The sequence below is a fragment of the Dasypus novemcinctus genome, chromosome 22 (genome assembly GCF_030445035.2).
Source record: "Dasypus novemcinctus isolate mDasNov1 chromosome 22, mDasNov1.1.hap2, whole genome shotgun sequence".
NCBI classification, from domain to species: domain Eukaryota; kingdom Metazoa; phylum Chordata; class Mammalia; order Cingulata; family Dasypodidae; genus Dasypus; species Dasypus novemcinctus.
The window spans coordinates 52,488,035-52,508,819 of record NC_080694.1 but is presented as its reverse complement, the minus strand read 5'-3'; the positions used below and the strand labels follow the sequence as shown (position 1 = coordinate 52,508,819).

At 40.4% G+C, this 20,785-nt stretch overlaps 1 protein-coding gene across 3 annotated transcripts in view; it reads left to right on the top strand.

The window, feature by feature from the left end:
- MBOAT1 (membrane bound glycerophospholipid O-acyltransferase 1) overlaps positions 1-20,785 on the top strand; it is a 107,080-nt gene that overhangs the window by 73,746 nt on the left and 12,549 nt on the right. For all 3 annotated transcript variants that reach the window (XM_004473166.5, XM_071210994.1, XM_058285299.2), the window contains 6 exons: positions 6,520-6,575; positions 8,464-8,518; positions 9,977-10,160; positions 12,498-12,690; positions 17,200-17,303; positions 20,597-20,661. In XM_004473166.5, the coding sequence (XP_004473223.2) occupies positions 6,520-6,575; positions 8,464-8,518; positions 9,977-10,160; positions 12,498-12,690; positions 17,200-17,303; positions 20,597-20,661 (657 nt within the window). The remainder of the gene's footprint in view (positions 1-6,519; positions 6,576-8,463; positions 8,519-9,976; positions 10,161-12,497; positions 12,691-17,199; positions 17,304-20,596; positions 20,662-20,785) is intronic.

Sequence of the window (20,785 nt, the reverse complement as noted above, 5' to 3'; positions counted from 1 at the left end):
ACATTGACATGTTCTATATCCATCGTTACATGATCTTGTGGAGCAATTTTAGATTCAGAATTACCCTTTTAGATTCAAAATTACCTGTTGGGAAAATAAAGATCCTTAAGTGTCAGAACTAGCAAGATGCTTCCCAGCCAGATGTCTGATTGTTTGGATCTTTTGGCCTGTGTAACTGATGACTGCATTATCTCATTTCTCCATTCTAGTTTTATAAAGACTTTGGGTCCAAAGATTAAGCTATACTAGGTAGATTCTATTTGCAAATTGCTCAAAATTTAATTTTGTGTTTAATGTTTTAAAGACAGGCTATATCTTGTTGGGAGTTGATATGGGAAATAGAAATGGATGTGTGGGTACCACTTCTGGTGAATCACCCAGAGTCTGTATTACAAGGCATTTATTTGGGGGTGGAATAAGATTGTGTTCAGTCTTTCCTTTAATTCCAAACCACATCTCCATCTGCTTGTTTTCCCTTATTTCATTTCCTTTTTCTCCATCATATTTCATTATCCAGGTGAGACTAATAAGCTTAGATTCAGAAAAAAAAGTAGTTTTCTTTGGCTTGTTATTTTTATCATGAAAAAATTCATAGGATGAAACAAATGCCAAACTCAAAGGTTGATTTCAGTTTGGTTAGCTGGTTCCCATGGATTCAAGTATGGGGCTTGTGATTGACAAGAATATGGAAATCTAACCACAGATACAGTTCTTGAGGGGAGGAAAATCTGAGTACATCTCAAGCTCTAAGACCTCATTGTTTGGAGGAAATTCTTTGTTGCATCAAAGAGTCATTTATGATTCTTCTCCTTCTTTTGTCCTTTTTTTTTGTCCTGTGCTTCTGTATGTGCTTTTTTTTTAAGGAGGTACTGGGGATTGAACCCAGGACCTCATACATGGGAAGCACGTACTTGACCAGTTGAGCTACATCTGTGCCTTGTGCTGGGTTTTGTGCTTTCACAGGAAGAAAGCATGAATTCCAATTTGAAGCCAATAGATGTGTCTTGAATTATTTTTTCTTTTGTTTGAAATACAAAATGATGGTATTTAAGTTTTATCTTAGCTTTAAAGATTTGATTCTTGAATTCCAGTAGCTTGTGCAATCTAAATTTTGGCACCTGATCTACACATAAGTTAAAGTAAATTATTCAATTAAAATACGCTCAGAGAGGATTTCCGAGCAAGGTAGTGTGATGCTTTGCCTCCTACCCATAGTGAATGTGTAGGAGGATTCTTAGTTCCTTTCCTTTTAGTTAACATGGTTCTAGTTTGAAGCTTATAGATCTGCTTTTTCATAATTTATTAGTATATTGCATTTCATAATCATGATCACACATGCGAGTTGTTTCTTATTTAAATTGCTATGAATTTAAGATAGGTAAAAAACAGAAACAATATATTATTGAACGTCTAGTCTAAATGATGCATCCTAATATTTGATGCTAGCTTCTTTTTTTTCCCCCATAAAAGGACTTCTAAGATAGTGTAAAGAATGGCATTGTTCCTTACATAGACCTAATAGTTCAGATACCATGTTGAATAATTATTATTCATTGACATTGTTATAGATATTTAGTAGTATAGATTGCATTAGTCTGGGTCCTCTGGGAAGCAGATGCCTAGATGGAAATAGACTTGTAAGAGATTTGTTGGGTGAGATGCCTGGAGGAAAATTGGGAAGGGAACTAGGCAAGGCTGGGGGAGCGAGAAATGTAGGTCTGATCCCAGTGAAGGAGAGAGAGACAGAAGGGAAGCCTTGGACTACAGCATGACTCCAAAAAAGTTTTGGCAAGCCCAGTAGAGAGATCTCGAAGTCCTCAGAAGAGCACGTTTCCTCTAAGGCCTGCCTTGAGTCCCTGTATGTTCAATCATTGACAGGTAGTGAGAGAGGCATGTGTCCGGGTGAAGATGTAGAATCCCAGCCCTGCAGGTAGACCAGTCATTTATGCTCCTCACAGCAGGAGGTCTGAGAGGCACATTTTCATGGCCACCATTAATGCCAGTATTCAACTACTAAATGTTTTGCTGACCATGTGCTTAATCACGAGATACTTTAAATCTAACCCAAGATAGAGGAAAATAGTGTTTTATTTCTACAGAGACAGAAAGGTAGGCTGGTTTCATGGACACACTCTTCTCTCTCTATTCATACATCTATCTTTAGGCTTTAATTTGAAGTTATGAATTAAATTGAATCTAAGAAACTTACTTGATTTGCAAATACCATGATCACCAGAGAGTATGCCTCAAAATTTAAAAATTGTCTGCGGGACTTTGTGTAGGGAAGTCTAGGAGTTTAAGTCCTATTGCAGATTTCTAGGGCTTTCAGTCTTCCAGGAAAAAAAAAGATGACAGTGTTTGGAAAGAAAATTATTGTGCAACAGAGGTCATATTTGGAAACCTCCTTGAATGTGATGTTAACAGTGAGTCCCTTTCAAGAAAAACAGCTCTCATCATCTGTTACACATTCTAGAGTCAAAGGCCTTTTGAATATCAAGAGGGTGAGCTCCAAGGTTATACTGGTCTCAAGGTAAATTGGTCTTCTAGAAAGGTTTCATACAGTCCTTCTTACTGGGACCAAAACCTGAGTATTGGGGCGGTGCAGTTTCTGATTTTAAGTATAAAAGAGCATTGTTGAAGCCAGTGTTCAGCATGTCTCACTACATTTGGTGCTTGACCTGGTGACCCGTCAGCTACACCTACTTCTCACCGGGTCAGGCCAAGCGCAGACTCCTTCCCCTTCTCTTAAACTCAGGCCCAACATTGGGACCTCAATTCAGATGGCCGGCCGTTGGCCAGTGGGCTTTTACATGTAAGATAAAGTTGGGCATATGTGAAGATTTCAAAGGGCATTTGTGGGTGCTTTCTTTAACCTAGTTTATTTTGTTAGTTTACACTTAAAGTTTAAAATATTACCTGCTTATTATTTTAAAGAGCTGCAAAATGGAAATTAGGATGAAAGGAAGAAGGTGGCTTAACAGAGAAGTGAATGATGGAATTGACGGACGTCAGATTTAGCCTAAAGACTCTTCATGTCTGTCTGACCCTGTCCTCCCATACACCTGGGTCTGGCCTGAGTGCAGGGTTCAGGAGCTGTGTGACCTCTGAGATCACTGTAGGGACCATGTCACAGGACATGGGTCAGAACCTCAACCTTTTATGTAAATGGCCCATCAATCCAGTGGAGTCAGACACAGCGAATTCAGTAAAAAGCCACAAGGATGAAGTAAAAAAAACAGACTGAACTAAGAAGGTTTAAAGGGAAGTTGGATTGTCAACATGGTGGGATTTTTGTGTTGTCTTGTTGAGTTGTTAAAGGTACTAAACCTGGGGAGATAACTGGAAAAACAGGTGTTACTTAAAAAACAAACAAAACCTAACAGCTTTATTGAGATATAGTTCACCCATTCAAAGTGTACAATTCAGGAGTCTTCAGTATATTCACAGAAAGAATTCATGGTGCAACTGTCACCAAAATCAATTTTGGAACATTTTTGTCATCCCCAAAAGAAACCTGTACTCCTTAGCTATCACTCCTTATTTCCCCCCATGTCTAGACAATAGCCAGTCAATTTTCTGTCTCTATGACTTTGCCTGTTCATGACAGTTCATACAAATGGCTTCACATAAGATGTGGTCTTTTGTGTCTGGCTTCTTAGCATAATGTTTTCAAAATTGATCCATGTAAATTGTGGCAAGAATTAGTGCTTCATTTCTTTTCTCTTTTTTTAACTTTTTACTTCGAAATAATTTCAAACTTACAGGAAAGTTACGCAATTAATAGAGAGCTCCAATGTATCCATACTGAGATGTACCAACTTTTGCCATTTGTAATGTCATTTTCATTAACAAATATTATTTCATTGTACAGATATACCACATTTTATTTATCCATTCATCAGTTGATGGCCATTTGGGTTGATTCCACTTTTGGGCTATTATTAATAATGCTGTGATATGCATGTACAAGTTTTTATGTGGACATATATTTTCATTTCTCGTGGGTGTATAGCCAGGAGTAGAATTGCTGGGTCATGTGGTAACTCTTATGTTTAACTTTTAGAGAACCTGCCAGACTGTTTCCAAAGTGTTTTACCAGCAGTGTATGGGGTTTCCAGTTTCTTCACATCTGGCCAACACTTGTTATTTTCTGCCTTTTTTTAAAATAAAATCTTCACTTATAAAGTGGATACACTACAGCATTAAAATACAGAAAGCTCAGGTAACTCACTTAACAAAAGCACCAACAGATGACGTATCCCTTCTGTAACTAAAGACAAGCTGAGTTAACACAAGCAACAATTGTAGAGGGATACTGAACTGCAAGAACTCAAAAAAATCTACTTGGACAAAGTTGTAGTGACAACTAGAGAACCACTGAAGACACAGAGGCCCAGACAAGGTTAAGCGTGGGTCACAGGAGGGGTTGTGGCCTGTATTTTCTCTCTTTTTTTAGTCGTAGCCATCCTAATGGGTGTGATGTGTATCACATTGTGGTGTTGACTTGCATCTCCCTGATGGCTAATAATGCTGAACATGTTTTCATGTAGTTAGTGGTCATTTGTATATCTTTTTTTTTTTGAGAAATAGCCATTCAGATCCCTGGGCCAATTTTAAATTTGATTATTTGTCTCTTTATTATTGAGCTATAGGAGTTCTTTATATATATTCTAGTTCTAAGTCTCTTATCAGATCTGTGATTTGCAATATTTTCTCCCATTATGTGAGCTGTCTTTTCACTTTATTGACAATTTGTGTCCTTTGAAGCAACGAAGTTTTAAATTTTAATGAAGTCTAATTTATCTATTTTTTCTTTTGTTTATGCTTCTGGCATCATATCTAAGAAACCATTGCCTAGCCTAAGGTTGCCAAGTTTCATGCTTGTGTTTTCTTCTAGAGTTTTATGGTTTTAGCTTTTATGTTTAGGTCTTCGATTTTTAAAAAAGTATTTATTTATTTAATTCCGCCCCCCCCCCACTTGTGGCTTGTTTGCTGCCTGCTCTCTGTGTCCATTTGCTGCGTGTTCTCCTGTGTCTGCTTGTCTCCCTTTGTTGCATAATCTTGCTGCACCAGCTCTTTGCAGGCATGGGCCATCAGCTCTCCGCGGGGCGCGGGCCGTCAGCTCTTCGTGGGTGCGGGCCAGCTTGCCTTCACAAGAAGGCTGTGGATTCACATCCCAGAGTAGACAGGAGCCCAATGGATTGAGCCACAGCTGCTTCCCCTTTAATTAATTTTTAATTAATTTTTGCATTTTTTATGTGAATATCAGCTTTCCCAGCACTACTTTTGAAAAGGCTATTCTTAGATATAGAGTTGTCTTGACACTTTATTGAAACGGGTGCCATTTTTTAAGGCAGGTTTTTATTTAACAGCTTTTCTCAAATTAAGGTTGGTGTTATCATTATTTTTTTTGCCACTAAATAGTTTATTTCCAGGAAGTTGCATTTTACAAATAAATATATATATGTTACTATGTGTGCCTGAAGGAATTGCTTTTACTAGAACAAAGCACATAAACAAACTAGATACCAGGTGGAACCAGGCCACTGGGTTAAGTAGCCTCTAGACTCGTGCTTCTGACACTTTAATAAGCATCTGAACTCCCCACAGGTCTTGTTAAAATGCAGAGTCTGATTTTCAGGTCTGGGATGGTGCCCAACATTCTGCCTTGATAACGAGCTCCAGGTGATGCTGATGATGCTCAGTACTTTGAGTATTAAAGCTCAGGAGGGACTTTCTAGGGTTGTCTTTTTTTTAAGGAGGTACCAGGGATTGAACCTGGGACCTCATACATGTGAAGCAGGTGCTCAGCCACTGAGTTGCACCTGCTCTGCTCTATTGTGTTTTTTTTTTCTTTCTTTCTTATCCTCTCTCCCCCCCCCCCCCCCCCCCCCACTGTCTGCTCTCTGTGTCCATTTGCTGTCTGTTGTATTCTCATTAGGCGGCTCTGGAAACCCATCCTGGGACCTTCCAGAGTGGGAGAGAGGTGATTGTTCTCTTGTTCCACCTCAGCTCCCTAGTTTGCTGTGTCTCATATTGTCTATTCGCTGTACTTCTTTTTTGTTGCATCATCTTACTGCATCAGCTCTCTGTGTGGGCAGCACCACCCCTGGGCAGGCTGCACTCCTGTGTGGGGGGCTGCACTCCTGTGTGGGGGGCACTCCTTGTGCAAGGGGCACCCCTGTGCGGGTAACACTTAATGCATGTGGCAGCACTCCACGTGGGCCAGTTCACCACATGGGCCAGGAGGCCCTGGATATCAAACCCTGAACCTCCTATATGGTAGGTGGAAGCTCTATCTGTTGAGCCACATCTGCTTCCCAACTGTGTTTTTGTTATTCAGTAATCTAATATAAAATGTAATTTGAAAGTGAAATAAAAACAGCTTGTTTTGAATGTACTGTCTTTTTATTTTATTTAATAATCTTCAAGATGAAAACCCACTATGCAGGGAAATAGAAGAAAAATTTCTTCCAGTTGCATTTTGTACATGTTGATTATTTTCTATCTTCCTTCTAGGCCTCTAATGATTGTCACTCAGAAGATCACAACCTTGGCATTCCAAGTTCATGATGGTGAGGAAATGACTCCCCTTTTGGTTCTAAGAGTGAGCCTGGCATTCTGAGCTCTCCCTTTTATACCTTATATACATTTCAAAATTTAGACAAGTCTTGGCAGATCTTGATTTTAACTTGTTTAAAATTACCAGTCCTCTTTAAAAATTGCCTTTTATTTTCATAGCTATTTCACAATTTGCCTACTAGATTTGTAGGTCTAAACTTGCTAAAGTATTTGCATTGAGAATAGTGGGTTCCTTGTTGAACTTTACAAACTTTGGTTTAATCTCTGATACAAGATAAGGAAAGATTAAATAGCATCGATCAGTGTCTTTTAATCATTTTTAAATGTTTTTTTTTTTTTTGGCATGGAAAATTAGCTAATGAGATTAGCCTGATCCTATAAAAAGCTGGGAGAAGGAAGAATCTTCTATTTGTATAAAACTGAGCAATTTCTTGGGTCAGGCTCTTCCTGAAAATGGCCAGACAGTGTGATTTACACTGTTAAAACTGGGTTCTGGCAAAGGAGGACAGCACTGTCAACTGGCTGGAAGGTTTAAGAGATGTCAGGTGCAGTACGGATCTGTACTGCTCTGGCAAGTACTTTTTGACTTGGCAATTTCTATATGTGTCGGCAGGTTGAGAAGATTTACAGTCTCTGCCAGCTAGGTGTTTTTTTTTTTCCCCTTAAAGCTTAAGAACTGATTTAATTTTATTTTGACCCTGTGTATTCCTAGTTCATACTAGTACTGGGTAATTTTATTCCAAGGATGAAGTCTTAGGGGGAGCAGTTGTCCCAGTTTGCCTGTGTCTGAGAGGTTTCCCAAGGCATGGGACTTCCGTTGCTAACACTGATAAGAGTCCCAGGCAAACTGGGATGAGTTAGTCATCCTACGTATTCCTGAGTCCACTTGGTAGTGTTATAGACAAACATAAGTAATATAAACCAACAGCTAAAATCACTTTACTTTCTGAGATTGCCAGAGATGTACTATTTGGTGAGATTTTAAAAAATATATGGGTGTGAATAAACATTACTTCTAGGTTTTTTTGTTTGTTTGTTTTTTTAACCACTAAGCATTCTCAGTATACCACATTTCATGGAAGATCCCTTACATGCAACAAAATATTTATTTGCCTTTTTCTTTTTCTCTTGCGTGTGAGAAAACCAGTAAATTCCAGAAATGCTCCACCTTCTTTAAGGCATGTTTTTGAATTTCCTTCATGTTTGGTGACCATTATCAGTCTCTGCTGAATATACAGTTTCAGAGTTGATTTGTATTACTTATAAGATAACACTTTAGTTTCATTGCTGGTTAAGTGAATGTATGAATTTATATGAAGCCCAGATGTGATTTGGTTGGTAGTTTTCTTGGCATGGATAAGTGTTAATGAAAAATTAAAATCTGATAATTCCCTTGTATTCTCCTGGCATTCAGGCTTATATTTCCTTTTCTTTTTGGAAGAGGAAAATCCTCTATTCCTTTCTACTTTTACAAGTTCTCAGCTTGAACCTGGTGTCTGATGCAGGCTGTGTACTGGTGTAGGCTATGAAAGGCAAGCTTAGTTGTCTAAAGTAGCAACAAAAACAAAGATGTGAGGAAGTGCCTCAAGTAGGAGCAATGGAGGGTTCTCTGGGATCCATCTCATACTGTGCAAATTAAACAGGAGTAACCTCTGAATTCTTTGCTTTTCATATGGAACCCATAGAGGCTTTCCTCCTCATACATGCACATATGTGTAGTTTGCTTGACCCAGGGTACTTAAAAATATGGACAACAGGTACTCTTTATGGCTTATGAAAGCAAATATAAATAACTTTTTCAAATGAGTTTGAGAAGACTCTTAAGATTAGTAATCTACTTGACTTCAAACATTATCTTACTACACATTTCCTGTTTCATAGGATTGGGTCGAAGAGCTGAAGACCTGTCTGCTGAGCAACACCGACTTGCCGTAAAGTAAGTTTATTGAACAATAGAGTCTAAAGATCTTTCCATAGCACTGTGTGGCGATTGTCCTTGTTTTTTCACATCTGCATATTAATTCCATTCTGTGGCTGTAATATCCTGTATTTAATGAATCTGCTATTGATGGACCTTGAGTTTTCTACTAGTCTTTGACTTCTGCAAGCAGTAGGCAATGAACAACCCTGTACATAGGTCATTTTATGTGTGTTTAGATGTAACTGTGGGATAGATTCCCAGAGGTGAGATTGCTTGCTCAGATAGTAAACAGGTCTGTAAGTTTGTTAGTTCTGCAAGATTCTCCTTCACAGGGGAGTTGTTATGCCATTTCCAGAACTTTTTTATTGCCTCCATATTTTAAAGTATGAGACATGTGTCTGGGGGTGGTTGAGCTCAAGAATCAGTTAATTATCAGTGCATGTCCATGTGTGATGAAATGTCAGCATGAATAAAGATAGGAACTAGGACTGGAGAGAGACACGGGCTGGGGAATAGGAGGCCAGCCTCATGTGTAATAGAAAGGTAGGAACTACATAGAGCAGGAGAATAGCATTGGTAGGGAAATGAAAATGGGATGTGGGGTGGCATATTGGGGAGAGGGCTGTGCCCATGGTGGAGGGTTCCTGTGGGAGAGCAGTGGGAAATCCCTGGGATAAGTAAGGGAGAGCCCTAGGCTGTAGAGGGGATTGGATGCTTCATGAAGGACTTAATTGGGATTTGGGAGAACCATTTGAAGATTCTAAAAACTCAAGTTCTTTGCTAAGCATTATGGTGGTATAAATGATAAATGATATAGATATAAATGATATAGATAGGGTACAGTTCCAGTGACAGGTTAAAAATGGCATTTTAGGAATCCCTTCCTCTTAATTCCATCCCACTAGGAGAACAGACCTTCTAAAATGCCCTGCACAGGACTTTTTTCTGCCATTACCCTAGCCTATTATTAGGACCTTGTGCCTGGATGCCAAATCAGACAAGAGGCTGCTACTGCGGTGGTTTAGTGTGGCCTCTTCAGTTGGAAACTTGTTCCACCCATCATTTGTTTTGTATTTATTTTGGCAGTCTGGAGGAAGTTTTCCCATTTCAAAGCATCCCACCCTGCCTAATGTTTCTTCCCTTCTTTTTCTCTAGTGGAGAGATGAGGCAGGTGAGGAGAGAGCATTTCCCAGCCACAGAGCTGTTTTACCCTGGACCATGTTCAGAGTATTTATAGGTTGAGCTCTGTCATCAGTGGTCTCTTCCTTCTCTGGACCACCTGCTTCATTAAACCTTCCTTTCAACATGATCTCGCTCCTCAGCACATTTAAAGAAACAGAGCGAGGAAAGGCATTGCCACATGTACTAAGCGACAGAGACAATGCCCCTGTTTATAATTTGCCCATTTGTAAATACTGACAGAAAACCAAAGAGCGAAGAATCTCCAACATTGCGCATTGTTTATCTTCACAGAGTGAAACCCTCGCTTCTGGAGTACTTAAGCTACCTTCTCAATTTCATGAGTGTCATAGCTGGCCCTTGCAACAATTTCAAGGACTACATCACCTTCATTGAGGGGAGACATACACACATGAGGTTTTTGCAAGTGAACTGGAAGCAGAAAGGTTTCCACAGCCTGCCAGCTCCTTCTCCCACTGTAAGTTTTTCATGCCAAGTGTTTGCTGCCAGGGCTGAACTCCACTAATAATTGTTCTAATGAAAAAGCCAAACAGTTTATTGGAAAACTTGGCCAGTAACCTTTTTTCCTCATTTGTTTAAAATACTAGTATTGGTATTTATTTGCAGCAGTTCTCTGTGTCGGGGCAATGGGTGTTTGTTTTCTGGAGGAGCTCATTGGCTGGGAATATTAAAGCAATCAGTCTTCCAGTTTATCAGGCAGTATTTAGTGCCTGCAGACGCACCCTGCATGGTGCCAGTTAGCACAGTGAACTCGGATAAGTGTTGGATCTTTATGAATGAAATGCAAATACAGCCAAAGGACAATATATAATAAAAAGAGGAGGGATAGCGAGAGAGTAGGGGACAGAATAAATGCTCTGCTTATTGCAAGAGAAACCACTTTCATACTGGCATGCTGGAATCTGGTTTGTTATTTTGAGAGAGTTTAAGATGACTTTTTGAAATGCTATTTTAATGTTAGCCTGAGTTTTTATCAATCTTAAATTAGTCCACGTTAGGATAACTTATGGAACTTTACAAATATGCTGAGTTTACTCATGAGATGGTCTGCATTTTGGAAGGGGAGTTTTTAATTAGTTCCAGGAATGGTGAAAATTGAAAAACGGGGGGAAATGGGAACATTTTGAGTTAAAAACTTCATAAATGCTTCTAGATGAATAAGAGTTAAGTATCTGAAAGCTTAAGGAACTATTGATGAAAGGTGAATTTTTGGGTGGACACCGTCCAGTACATCAGCGCATTGTGGTGGGTCTGGTATCTCGGTTTCATCTGGTTTATTGAAACAGTCGAGGAGGCAGGTGGGAGTGAGGTGACTGTGGCTGTGAGGTATCCAAGTATTCACACATGTCATTGCACCGCTTTTGTGTTTCATGTGCTCTTTTTTTTTTTTTTTAAAGATTTATTTACTTTATTCCTCCCTCCCCCCACTCCCATGGTTCCCTCTTCTACCATTCATTGTTTTGCTCGCTCTATCTGCTTGCCTTCTCCAGGAGGCACCGGGAACTGAACCCAGGACCTCCCACATGGGAGGCGAGGGCCCAATGGCCTGAACCACATTCGATCCCTGTGGGCTGTGGCTTCTGCTGGCTTGTGGCAACTGCTCGTTTAGGTGTCTGCTCGTTGTGGCAGGTGCAGCATCTAGCTCATTGTGGCGGATGCAGCATCTGCTCATCTTCTTTAGGAGGCACTGGGACTTGAACCCAGGACCTCCCATGTGGTGGGCAGGCACCCAATTGCTTGAGCCACAGCCGCTTCCCAAGATAGTTTTGTTTATCTTTCGCCTGCCAAGAAGTCTGTAGGTAGGGAGTCAAGGGCAGGTAAGGCAGCTCCATGGTGGCCTCCGTACCCAGCATTCTTCTGACTTTCTTCTCTGCCACCCTTAGCCTGTGGCTTCAGCCTTACAAAATGGCTGTTGGAGTTAGAAACATCACATCCAGGTTGGAAAAGGAGGATGAAGGAGTGATTGCCAGCTGAGAGGCCCCCTTTAAAGAGCTTTCCCAGAAGCCCTGTCCAACATCTTTTGTTGTCATCTCATTGGCCATCCATTCTGCAAGGGAAGGTGGAACCAATGTTTTTTTGTTTTTTTGTTTTTTACTTTATTTTTCTTTACTTATCCCCCTCCATCCCCAGATGTTCCCTTGTCTGTCTGCTCATTATTTGCCCGCCTTCTCCCGGAGGCATAGGGAATGAACCTGGGACCTCCTAGGTGGGAGGTGAGCGCCCAGTGGCCGAGCCACATCCACTCCCCTGGGCTGCACAGACTACATCTAGACCATCCTGGGAGGTGTTCTAAAGCTTTCTATGACCTGTCCAGGTCCTGGCTCAGGTATTTAATCATTCTTTGCACAGAATTCTTTGTAATTAAACTCTTTCTCCTCCTTACTAGCAATTCAAGCCCATTTCCATGGCTCTGCTGGCTACAGAAGTGGAAGACAAATGGTTATTTCTTTCTGATGGAAAATTGTCCATGACCCTCAGTGTTATCCATTTTTCTTGTGTCTTTGATAATAAAACCACTTACTCTTTGTTGTTGGTAGAATTTTCTGGTAAACGTTTTCTTCCATTCTGGATGCATTAGCGCTCATGTCAGAGGTATCTTCTGCATCTGACTGTAGCATGTATCCCCATCATCACAATTGAGTCTCGAGAGAGAATGCCCATGACCACTCACTCCAGGGAGTAATGCCAGAACAGTTATTGAAACAACTTGGTTCTTAATGTACCCTTGCCAAAATTGTTTTCTTTGTGCCCGAGTCTTCTGAATAGTGACGCTGGTTTTTCTTCCCACTTTTAGGGAGCTGTGGTACGCAAGCTGTGCCTCACCTTGGTGTCTCTCCTTTTGTTTTTGACACTCACGAAGACCTTCCCCGTCACCTTCCTTGTTGAAGATTGGTTTGTCCATAAAGCAAACTTTCTGACTCGACTCTGCTACTTATATGTTGTCATGCAAGCTTCAAAGCCCAAGTATTACTTTGCGTGGACACTAGGTAGGTATGATGGAGTGTCCCTAAATGAATTAGGAAAAAAACAATACTTCTTGGATGGCTTAGCCAGACGATATTTGGGTGGATCACCTAATCCAAACAAGTATAATACATCAGGGAAGGCAGTTAAGCCCAGTGTCATTTTCAACTTTTCATTATAGCACACCTCTCTCTTGTACTGCACAAACTTAATAACCCAGGATGAGGAGAAAAGTAATTGTGGCTTTTAAATCCAGTGCTAATTAATAGATGTCAAGACATGGAAGCTTCTGCTTCAAACAATCAAACCTGGCCATTTAGCGCAGTGGAAAGTTAGGGAAAAAGTCTAGAATGATCTGGCTTTTTTATATTTTTTTCTGGGTTGTGCTTAATGCAGGATACACACTGAATTAATTTGACTAATTTAATTTAGGGTATACTTCTCTAAGAAACTGTTGACTAAACGTTAAGTCTTAGAAAGAAGTTGACTCTAAGTGATTTGTGTTTTAAGTTGGAAAGTTGAACTTTCCTTGGTTTTACCATCCTTTATTTTTTTTTCCTGTGGTGTAACATGGTCAGTATTAAGCTATTATTTCTGTCCTTTTGAACATTTTTTTTTTTGATTGGAGAAGTTTTAATGCTTTGCTCGAGTGAGCAGCAAACCTTTTTATTTACTTACCAAGAATGGCAAAGGATTTTGATCAGGCACTGTGTCCAAACCTGTTTCACCTTGGAGCCCTTTTTGGGAACGCAAGTTTAATACCTTAGCTGAAAGTGATGCGGTGTTGATGTCAGAGGGCAGCGATTGGTTTATTACGGCAAATAGATTATTAAGCTCAGTTCCCCGTGTTGCACTCATACCTCATGAATGAGGGCAAGGAGCTCAATTGCTGGAGCTCCCCTTCTCTCAGTTTCAAGTTTAAAGCCTTAAGATAAAGTTTGCAACTGCCAAATTATTTTTAAGGCCCAAAATGTTTATGGATGTGTTCAGGCCAATGCAATGTTTATGAGAGATCTTAGAGTTTTTCTGAAATTTGTAGTATGGGAAGTACTGTTTCTGGCACAATCAGTCCAAGTCAGGGAGTTTTCGATGAGTACCTAGTTTTGTGCCACATGGAATCCAAAGGTGAATAAGACACCGTCTCTACTTTTAAGGATGCTAGACTCTGGAACACAGAGATATGTACCCCAACCTGTAGAGCAGCACCAAGAGCTGTCCTAGCAAAAGGAGTACAGAGGAGATGATGACTGTGGACTGGTTATTGGGGGAGGCTTCACAAGTCTCCTTTGATCTTATGATTTTTCTGCAGTTGCTTTCGTATCTAATAATGTTGATTTCTTTAGTAGGTAGGCATTATATTCCCTTCTTGGAATACTTTGCATATTTTTTCATGTGAAACAATTAACATTTTCACTTTGCTCTGACTTGAGAGAGTGTGTGTGTGTGTGTGTGTGTGTGAGAGAGAGAGCTCCTTCCTTTTTACTGCCTCCTCCTTCCTCACTTACTCTCCTTTTCTCTTCCCTTCTCCTTGCCCTTCTCACCCCTATTCTGTATCCCAGGGCTTAAGGGCTGGCTTCTGGACTAAATCAGCTCCTGGGTAAGGAGGAAAGAAAGGCCATTCCGTGGCCTCCTAGGGAAGGTCTCACTCGAGGTGGGTTGTGCTGACTGGGATCAGGGAGGGGGCGGGGTGCAGGGGCAGGGCTTGCCTGGAATGAGGGTACCCCAGATATGTGGCCGACGGAGAGAATCCTTCCTGTGGATAGCTTTCTCTGTGGCCTTAGCTCTTTACCTTTCTTTATCTTTTTTTTTTTTTTGGGTAGCTGCAGTAGAAATACTTCATTAATTTGTATGGCCTCAATTTGAAATATGCTACAGTTGAGATTGCATGGGCTGGCTTGAAATTAACCTTTGTATTATTGATGAATAAAGAAGCAATGGTCTAACAGGGACTATTTAAACTGCTTAACCAAATCATTGTTTTATCCAGCTCTTTAAAACACCATTTGCATATAATTGATGTACTAATTACACATGGTTATAAATTTAATCTTTAAAGAAGGCCTCTCGATGAATCGCAGCTGAGCTGCACTGTGTTAGCCTACTTCTAGTTACTGTTTATATTGAAATAATAAAACTATTTCCTTTGGACTTCGGGTACAATTCTGGTTATTTTCCCCCTGCTAGTTAGTGAGATTCAACTTTAGCTCATCCTGTGTTCTAAAGATCACAAACGCCAAAACATAGGTATTCAAATTAATTTCTCCATTATAATGTTTTCGAGCCATGCACAATATAAATAAAACCAAGTTTGGACTGGTGAACTAGAGCAAAACCAAGCCTCGGCTCAGGGGCCACATGGACCAAGCCAAGGTGGGCTGCATTCGGACATCGCCTGAATGCAGAGGGTCTTAGAAGACAGAACCTGTGTTCTTCTCCTTCATCGTTTATCTTTCAGACTGACTCCTAGGCACTGAGGTTATGGAATCAAATTCTGCCTCTTTACCGCCTGTGTGATCTGAGTGTCAACCTGACATCTCTGAGATGGTGAGCGCAAGATGGGGGCAGTGATTATAGTCACAGCGAACATTTCCTTAGCACCGACTCCGGGTGGCTCCATGCCATGCACGCTACACGTATTTCATTTCATTTAATCCTTTCAGTAGTCCTTAGGCACCATGAATATCTCCCTTTTACAACTTTCCAGGGGTTCACCATCTCTTAAGGTCACACATTTAGTGAGTTGCTGAGAGGAGCTGGAAACTCAGGAGATCTGCCTCCAAAACCCGCTCTTCACCCCTGTCCAACATGGCTGTGAGCATTACATGACAAATGCTCGTAAAAGCGCTTGACAGAATCCCAGAAAGATAGTAAGCACCAGAAGGCAGATTGTTGTTAACCTCTTCCTTTAGGGCTGCCCAGGTGGCCCACACGTGGGTCTAGACTTGGGAGATGGAATTTAGGAATCGCAGTGCTGGCCACAGCCACAGTTAGTCCAGCCCAGGTTTTTCGGACAACCTCATGGGCCCTACTTCTCCTAGTTCCTTGTCTGTCATTTACTAAGTTGGCCCCACATATTTCAGAGCGTTGATTTCTTCCTGGCACACCATCATTTTGTTTTTCTTTTCCTTCCCCATTGAGTTTCTTTCTAGTCTGCTTGGGAGGAGAGCTGGGTACTTTGATCCTTTCTTCTAAAAGAAACCAGATCATTTTACAATGAAGCCAAACATAAGATCAGCAATAATCAGATCATCAGCTATGCCAGAAATAAGTGAGGCAAGCATAGAACAGGTTGTTTTCCTAGTGCCGGCCTTCCTAAGTCCATGCAGAAACAAAATTGATAACAGCTACGGGAAAGAAAGATTTCTCTAAGCTCTCTTTCAGACGTAAGATTTTAAAGTGCTGTGATTTAATGAATTTGACTAATTTTAAAGAAAATTTTCTAACAGAATTAACTGGACATAAAAGAAAAGAGGAAATTTACCTCTTGGCCATTATAATAAATGTGTGTTGAGCTCATCAGGTCTGTATTTGACTACAAAACTTTTTCATTAAGGAATTGATTAGAAATGAAATAGTCACTGGAGGGTGGCGTTTTCTTATTGTGGTGAAATAAAATGAAGTAAAGATGGAGAAAGTTGTTTTTAGATTGACCTTCTGGGTAGGATGGCATGAACAGGCTTTTTTAGTAGCTTGTGGCTTTGGCGATTGCATCCATGTGTGGCCTTTTTTGCAGCTGCCCCCAGATTCTAGCTCTAGCTCTGTTCTTTTCCTTCAGTTCTAAACTTATTTTTCCAACTGCATCTTTGGCAGCTCCAGCTGGCACATCGTGCTTAACACATCAGAATGAGCTCCAGTTTCTCTTTCGGAACCACTCCTGCTCCTGACTTTAATGTTTGCTGTCGGCGGATGCCGTGCCCACCTTCATCATGGCACTTCTTTCTTTCCTGCATTCCCTTTTTCGTTTGGTTTCCCCTTCTGAACTCAGATGTGTTTCTACCACTTTCTCTTCCTCCCTTCCTATCAAGTGGTCACTAAATCCTATAATGTCGTCTTTTTGGTTCTTCATTTCTCTCGTTTCCCCATTAAACTTTGTTTTAATGGGTCTCAAAATTCTGTGACAGATTTTTCATCAAGTTATTCCATCTAACTGATTTTTAAAAATGAACAACATAAAACTCCACACAAAAGAAGCAAATGGCCCACAAAACATTGCTTTATTTTGGAAGGTCTTCTGATACATTGCTTCATTTCTCTCTTGTTTATTTTAATTCAGTCCATGAGCACCTAGCACCTTTCCTCTTTGTCAGCAGGTGCTTGGTAAATCTTAGTAAATGAATGAATGAAAATTGGGGTCATCAAACAGCCACATTTGTTCTTTGTAAAGTACCTGGTCCTTTAAATTTTTTTTGGCTTCTTTTCCAAGGAAACTACTGCATGTCTCTCAATATTGAAGTTAGACAGATATTTAGTATCTTGTAAAGCGGCCGTGTGCTCTTGTGCCTTACCCTAATGTGTTGTGTTAATAACCACAGCTGATGCAGTGAATAATGCAGCTGGCTTTGGGTTCAGCGGAGTGGACAAGAATGGAAATTTCTCTTGGGATCTGCTTTCTAACCTAAACATCTGGAAAATCGAGGTGAGTGCATTCTTTTTATCAGTCAAGCTTCCGTGATAAATCAAACAGTGGTTTGCTGTGAGGGTGGTATTCCTGGAAGTTCTTCTGGGTGTCCGAGGAAGAGCTGCTGTCAGGGAGAATACCACATCCATGGACATTTTGCATCTTGGAATTTTTTTTTCCCTCTTGTTTTTAAGAAACCTGTTTTCTTGACAGTTTCATTGTTTCAAGGAAGAATGACATAAAAAGTCTGAAAAAGAGCCAGGAAAATCTTTTTGTTGTTTACATTTCTCTTCTTTTTAAAAAAATTATATATATTTTTTATTTTTAAAGAAGCTTTAGATTACATAAATGTTGCATCAAAGATATAGGGGATTTCCACATACCCTGCCCCATCTCCCTCCCATACTTTCCCACATTAACAAAATCTTTCGTTAGTGCTGTACATTTCTAACAGTTGATAAACACATATTGAAGCATTGCTACTAACCATGGACTATAGTTTACATTAAACTTTACACTTTGTACTGTGCAATTTTAAAGGTTTGACTATATGTATAACGGCCTGTATTCGTCACTAGAGTGTCAGGCAGGACAATTCCAGTGTCCCCAAAATATCCCACGTTAAACCTACTTTTCCCTCTCCCTTCCCTCAGAACCTGTCGTGGCCACTGCCTTTACATCAATGATAAGAGTTCTTCCATTGTTAGAATAATAATGTCTATTTTAGTCCATAGTTGCATTCCCCCCTTATTATTGTTCATTCCTCCATCTTGAGGATTTGGGGATGGTGATGTCCATTCTGTTTCTGATTGAGAGGGGACATTCCTTTTCTTTTGACTAGAAAGTACAGATGCCATTTTCTCTTGTTCACATTCTTCTTTCTCCAGTTAAGAGCTTTTCCCAGGAAGCTCCTGTATTTTAAATTCTCTATAGCAGGTGTTCTCTGTGGTTCCTTTAGAAACATCAATAATCCATATGCCTTTGGGAAGAGGATTGTCATGGCACACTGCCTGTAGGTTCTTCCTCTTTCTGTGTCTCCATTCTTGGACCAGATCAGAGGTGATCTTTGGCACCAGATCGCTCTTCATTTTCTTGGCATGTTATCACTTGGAACAGATGGGAATTCCATGTCTTAGACCCTTTCCTTCTTGCAGCTGGGTGGAAATAAGGACATGATTCCCAACAGAGAGAAGTGTTGCTTCTCTAGCTGGGTGCCTCGTGTTTGCTGTGGTTTTGGTTTCCACCCAACCCAGGGCAGACAGAGTACCATTGGAGAGTTTGGGCGGTTGTGCTTGGAGAGCAAGAAGCCAGTGATGTGGAGACTCCACACTTGGTGGAAACTAGGCCCAAAGGAGAAGCTAAGCCCTCCGCCATCTTCATGTCTAAGGCTTTCTGGGTTTGGATGGTCTCCAAAGGGAAAGCAACCAGCAACTTACCTAATAAAATATGGCAGAATTTACTGGGAGGACTATGTGTTCACTTATTTTTTTCTTTAGCATTGAAGCTTTGCTACTTCAAAAAGACAAATGGAAAGAGCGGTTGTAGCTCAGTGGTTGAGTGCCTTCTGCCTAAGTACAAAGTCTGTGGCTCAATCCCTGGTACCTCCTGAAAAAGAAAAAATAAAATAAAATAAAAAGACAAGCAAGCAGGCAGAAAGAGATAGAGGCACTTATACCTGTTGTCTAATTAGATTGCATCATGTGTTCAGTCATAGTGGTTTTGGGTTACTTGGGTCAGCCATGTTCAACAAATGTTAGTGGAGTGCCTGCTGTGGGCAGAATGCTTGTTTTCACACAGTTCTAGGAGATCCAAGGGCTCCTGTGAGCAGAAGGCCTCGGCGGATGTGGTAAGAACGTGGTTAAGATCCCATATCAGTTCTGAAGAATAAATAATGCTTTGTCCATTGTCCCCTCATGAAGGCAAGAAGCGGTACCCTTCACAGTGAAGCACATTTTAAGTGGACAAGTTCCAGCCTTCAGAACAACCTTCCTCATTTGTGCAAAAGCAATGTAGATCTTCTATAACTGCTTTTTTCTTGTGGATGATGTCAGAGGAGCACAAGTGGGTTACAGATCTGCTGCATCTTTCCATTAAAGTTCTTTTCTCCCTCAGCCATGGACTGCTGTTTATAAATGCCCAGTAAAGAGGCTGCCCGTGACCTCTGGTTGCCTGCTTGTCCACCCAGCTGTGCCCCAAAAGACAGAATCCTTTTTTTTTAGACATTTGTTTAGGGTAAAAGGCAAAGTTGTCCTTATCATAACAGAAGACTGAAAGGAGAAAGTTGTATTTTCACTGTATTGGATACAGGGCAAGGAGCTAAAGTAAACCCAGGAAACCTGGCTTTCTGAAGATAACGGAAGCTGTGTTTATAACATTTTATTAGCCATAGGAAAAATGTGTAAATACAATTCCTTAGCGTTTTGAAATAAAAACTCCCAGTAGAAAGCCTTTCTCATTCCATTAGAACATCTCTCTCTCTCTCTTCCCTCCCTCTTCCCTTCCTTCCTTCCATATTATAGTAGGCCAGAGTCTGTCCTAAGCAAGGTTTTCTCATGGTTGATGAAACTGCAAGAGAAAACATGGCACTTGCATTTTCCATCTTCGTTGAGAATTGTCGTTCTTGAATGTTTGCTTCATGCTTTCTATCATCAGCCCTTGATAAGATTATTTTTAGTATGAGAAAACCTAGTGGATGCCTTAGTTTGGGGTGCCTCTTCCTCAATGGTGTATTTACTTCCATTATTGCCAGTTGGGGTGATTTTTATTTTTTTTCTGTGCTACGACTTCTTCCTGCACAACTCTCTAATATTCCAGAAACAATTGGATGCATTTGCATATAGCTATTTGTAGAATTAACTTTACAAGACTGACCTAGTTTGTAGATGACCACATAGTAAAAAACTGACAATTAAATTCAAGCCATAAAGGCACTAAATTCACAGGATTAAAGTTTTCCTGTGGTAAATCCCCTTTTAGAGTAGTTTTAAAATTCGGATGACTTAAAAGTTTTTTTGTAACCAGAGTGGAAGGAAAACCCACAAAATGTTCCTTCAGTTTTCCTATAATTTGAAAATAAATTTTGAGAAAATTTCAAACTTTGCAAGCCAAGTTTTAACTGCAAAGTCAATCTTGTAAACACCGGAAAATTTATTTTGTGCAGTGGAACAGCCGATCCGGTCGCGACAAAAAGAAGTCACCGTTGAAATACCACATATAATCTGCTGCCAGGGAAATTCCAGGTGGCGGGGGGGACTTTCCATTACTTGGGGTATTTTTAAAACCAATGATAGGTATTATTTTCTTCTTTCTAGACTGCCACAAGTTTCAAAATGTATGTGGAAAACTGGAATATTCAGACAGCTGCTTGGCTAAAGCGGTAAGAAAAATAAGAACAGCCGCATTCAGCCGCATTACTCACACCACTGGAATATGTTAGATGTGATTCATTAGATGAACAGCAGTAGGAGGCTGCCAGTAGTAATGTCACCTGACACTTTTGT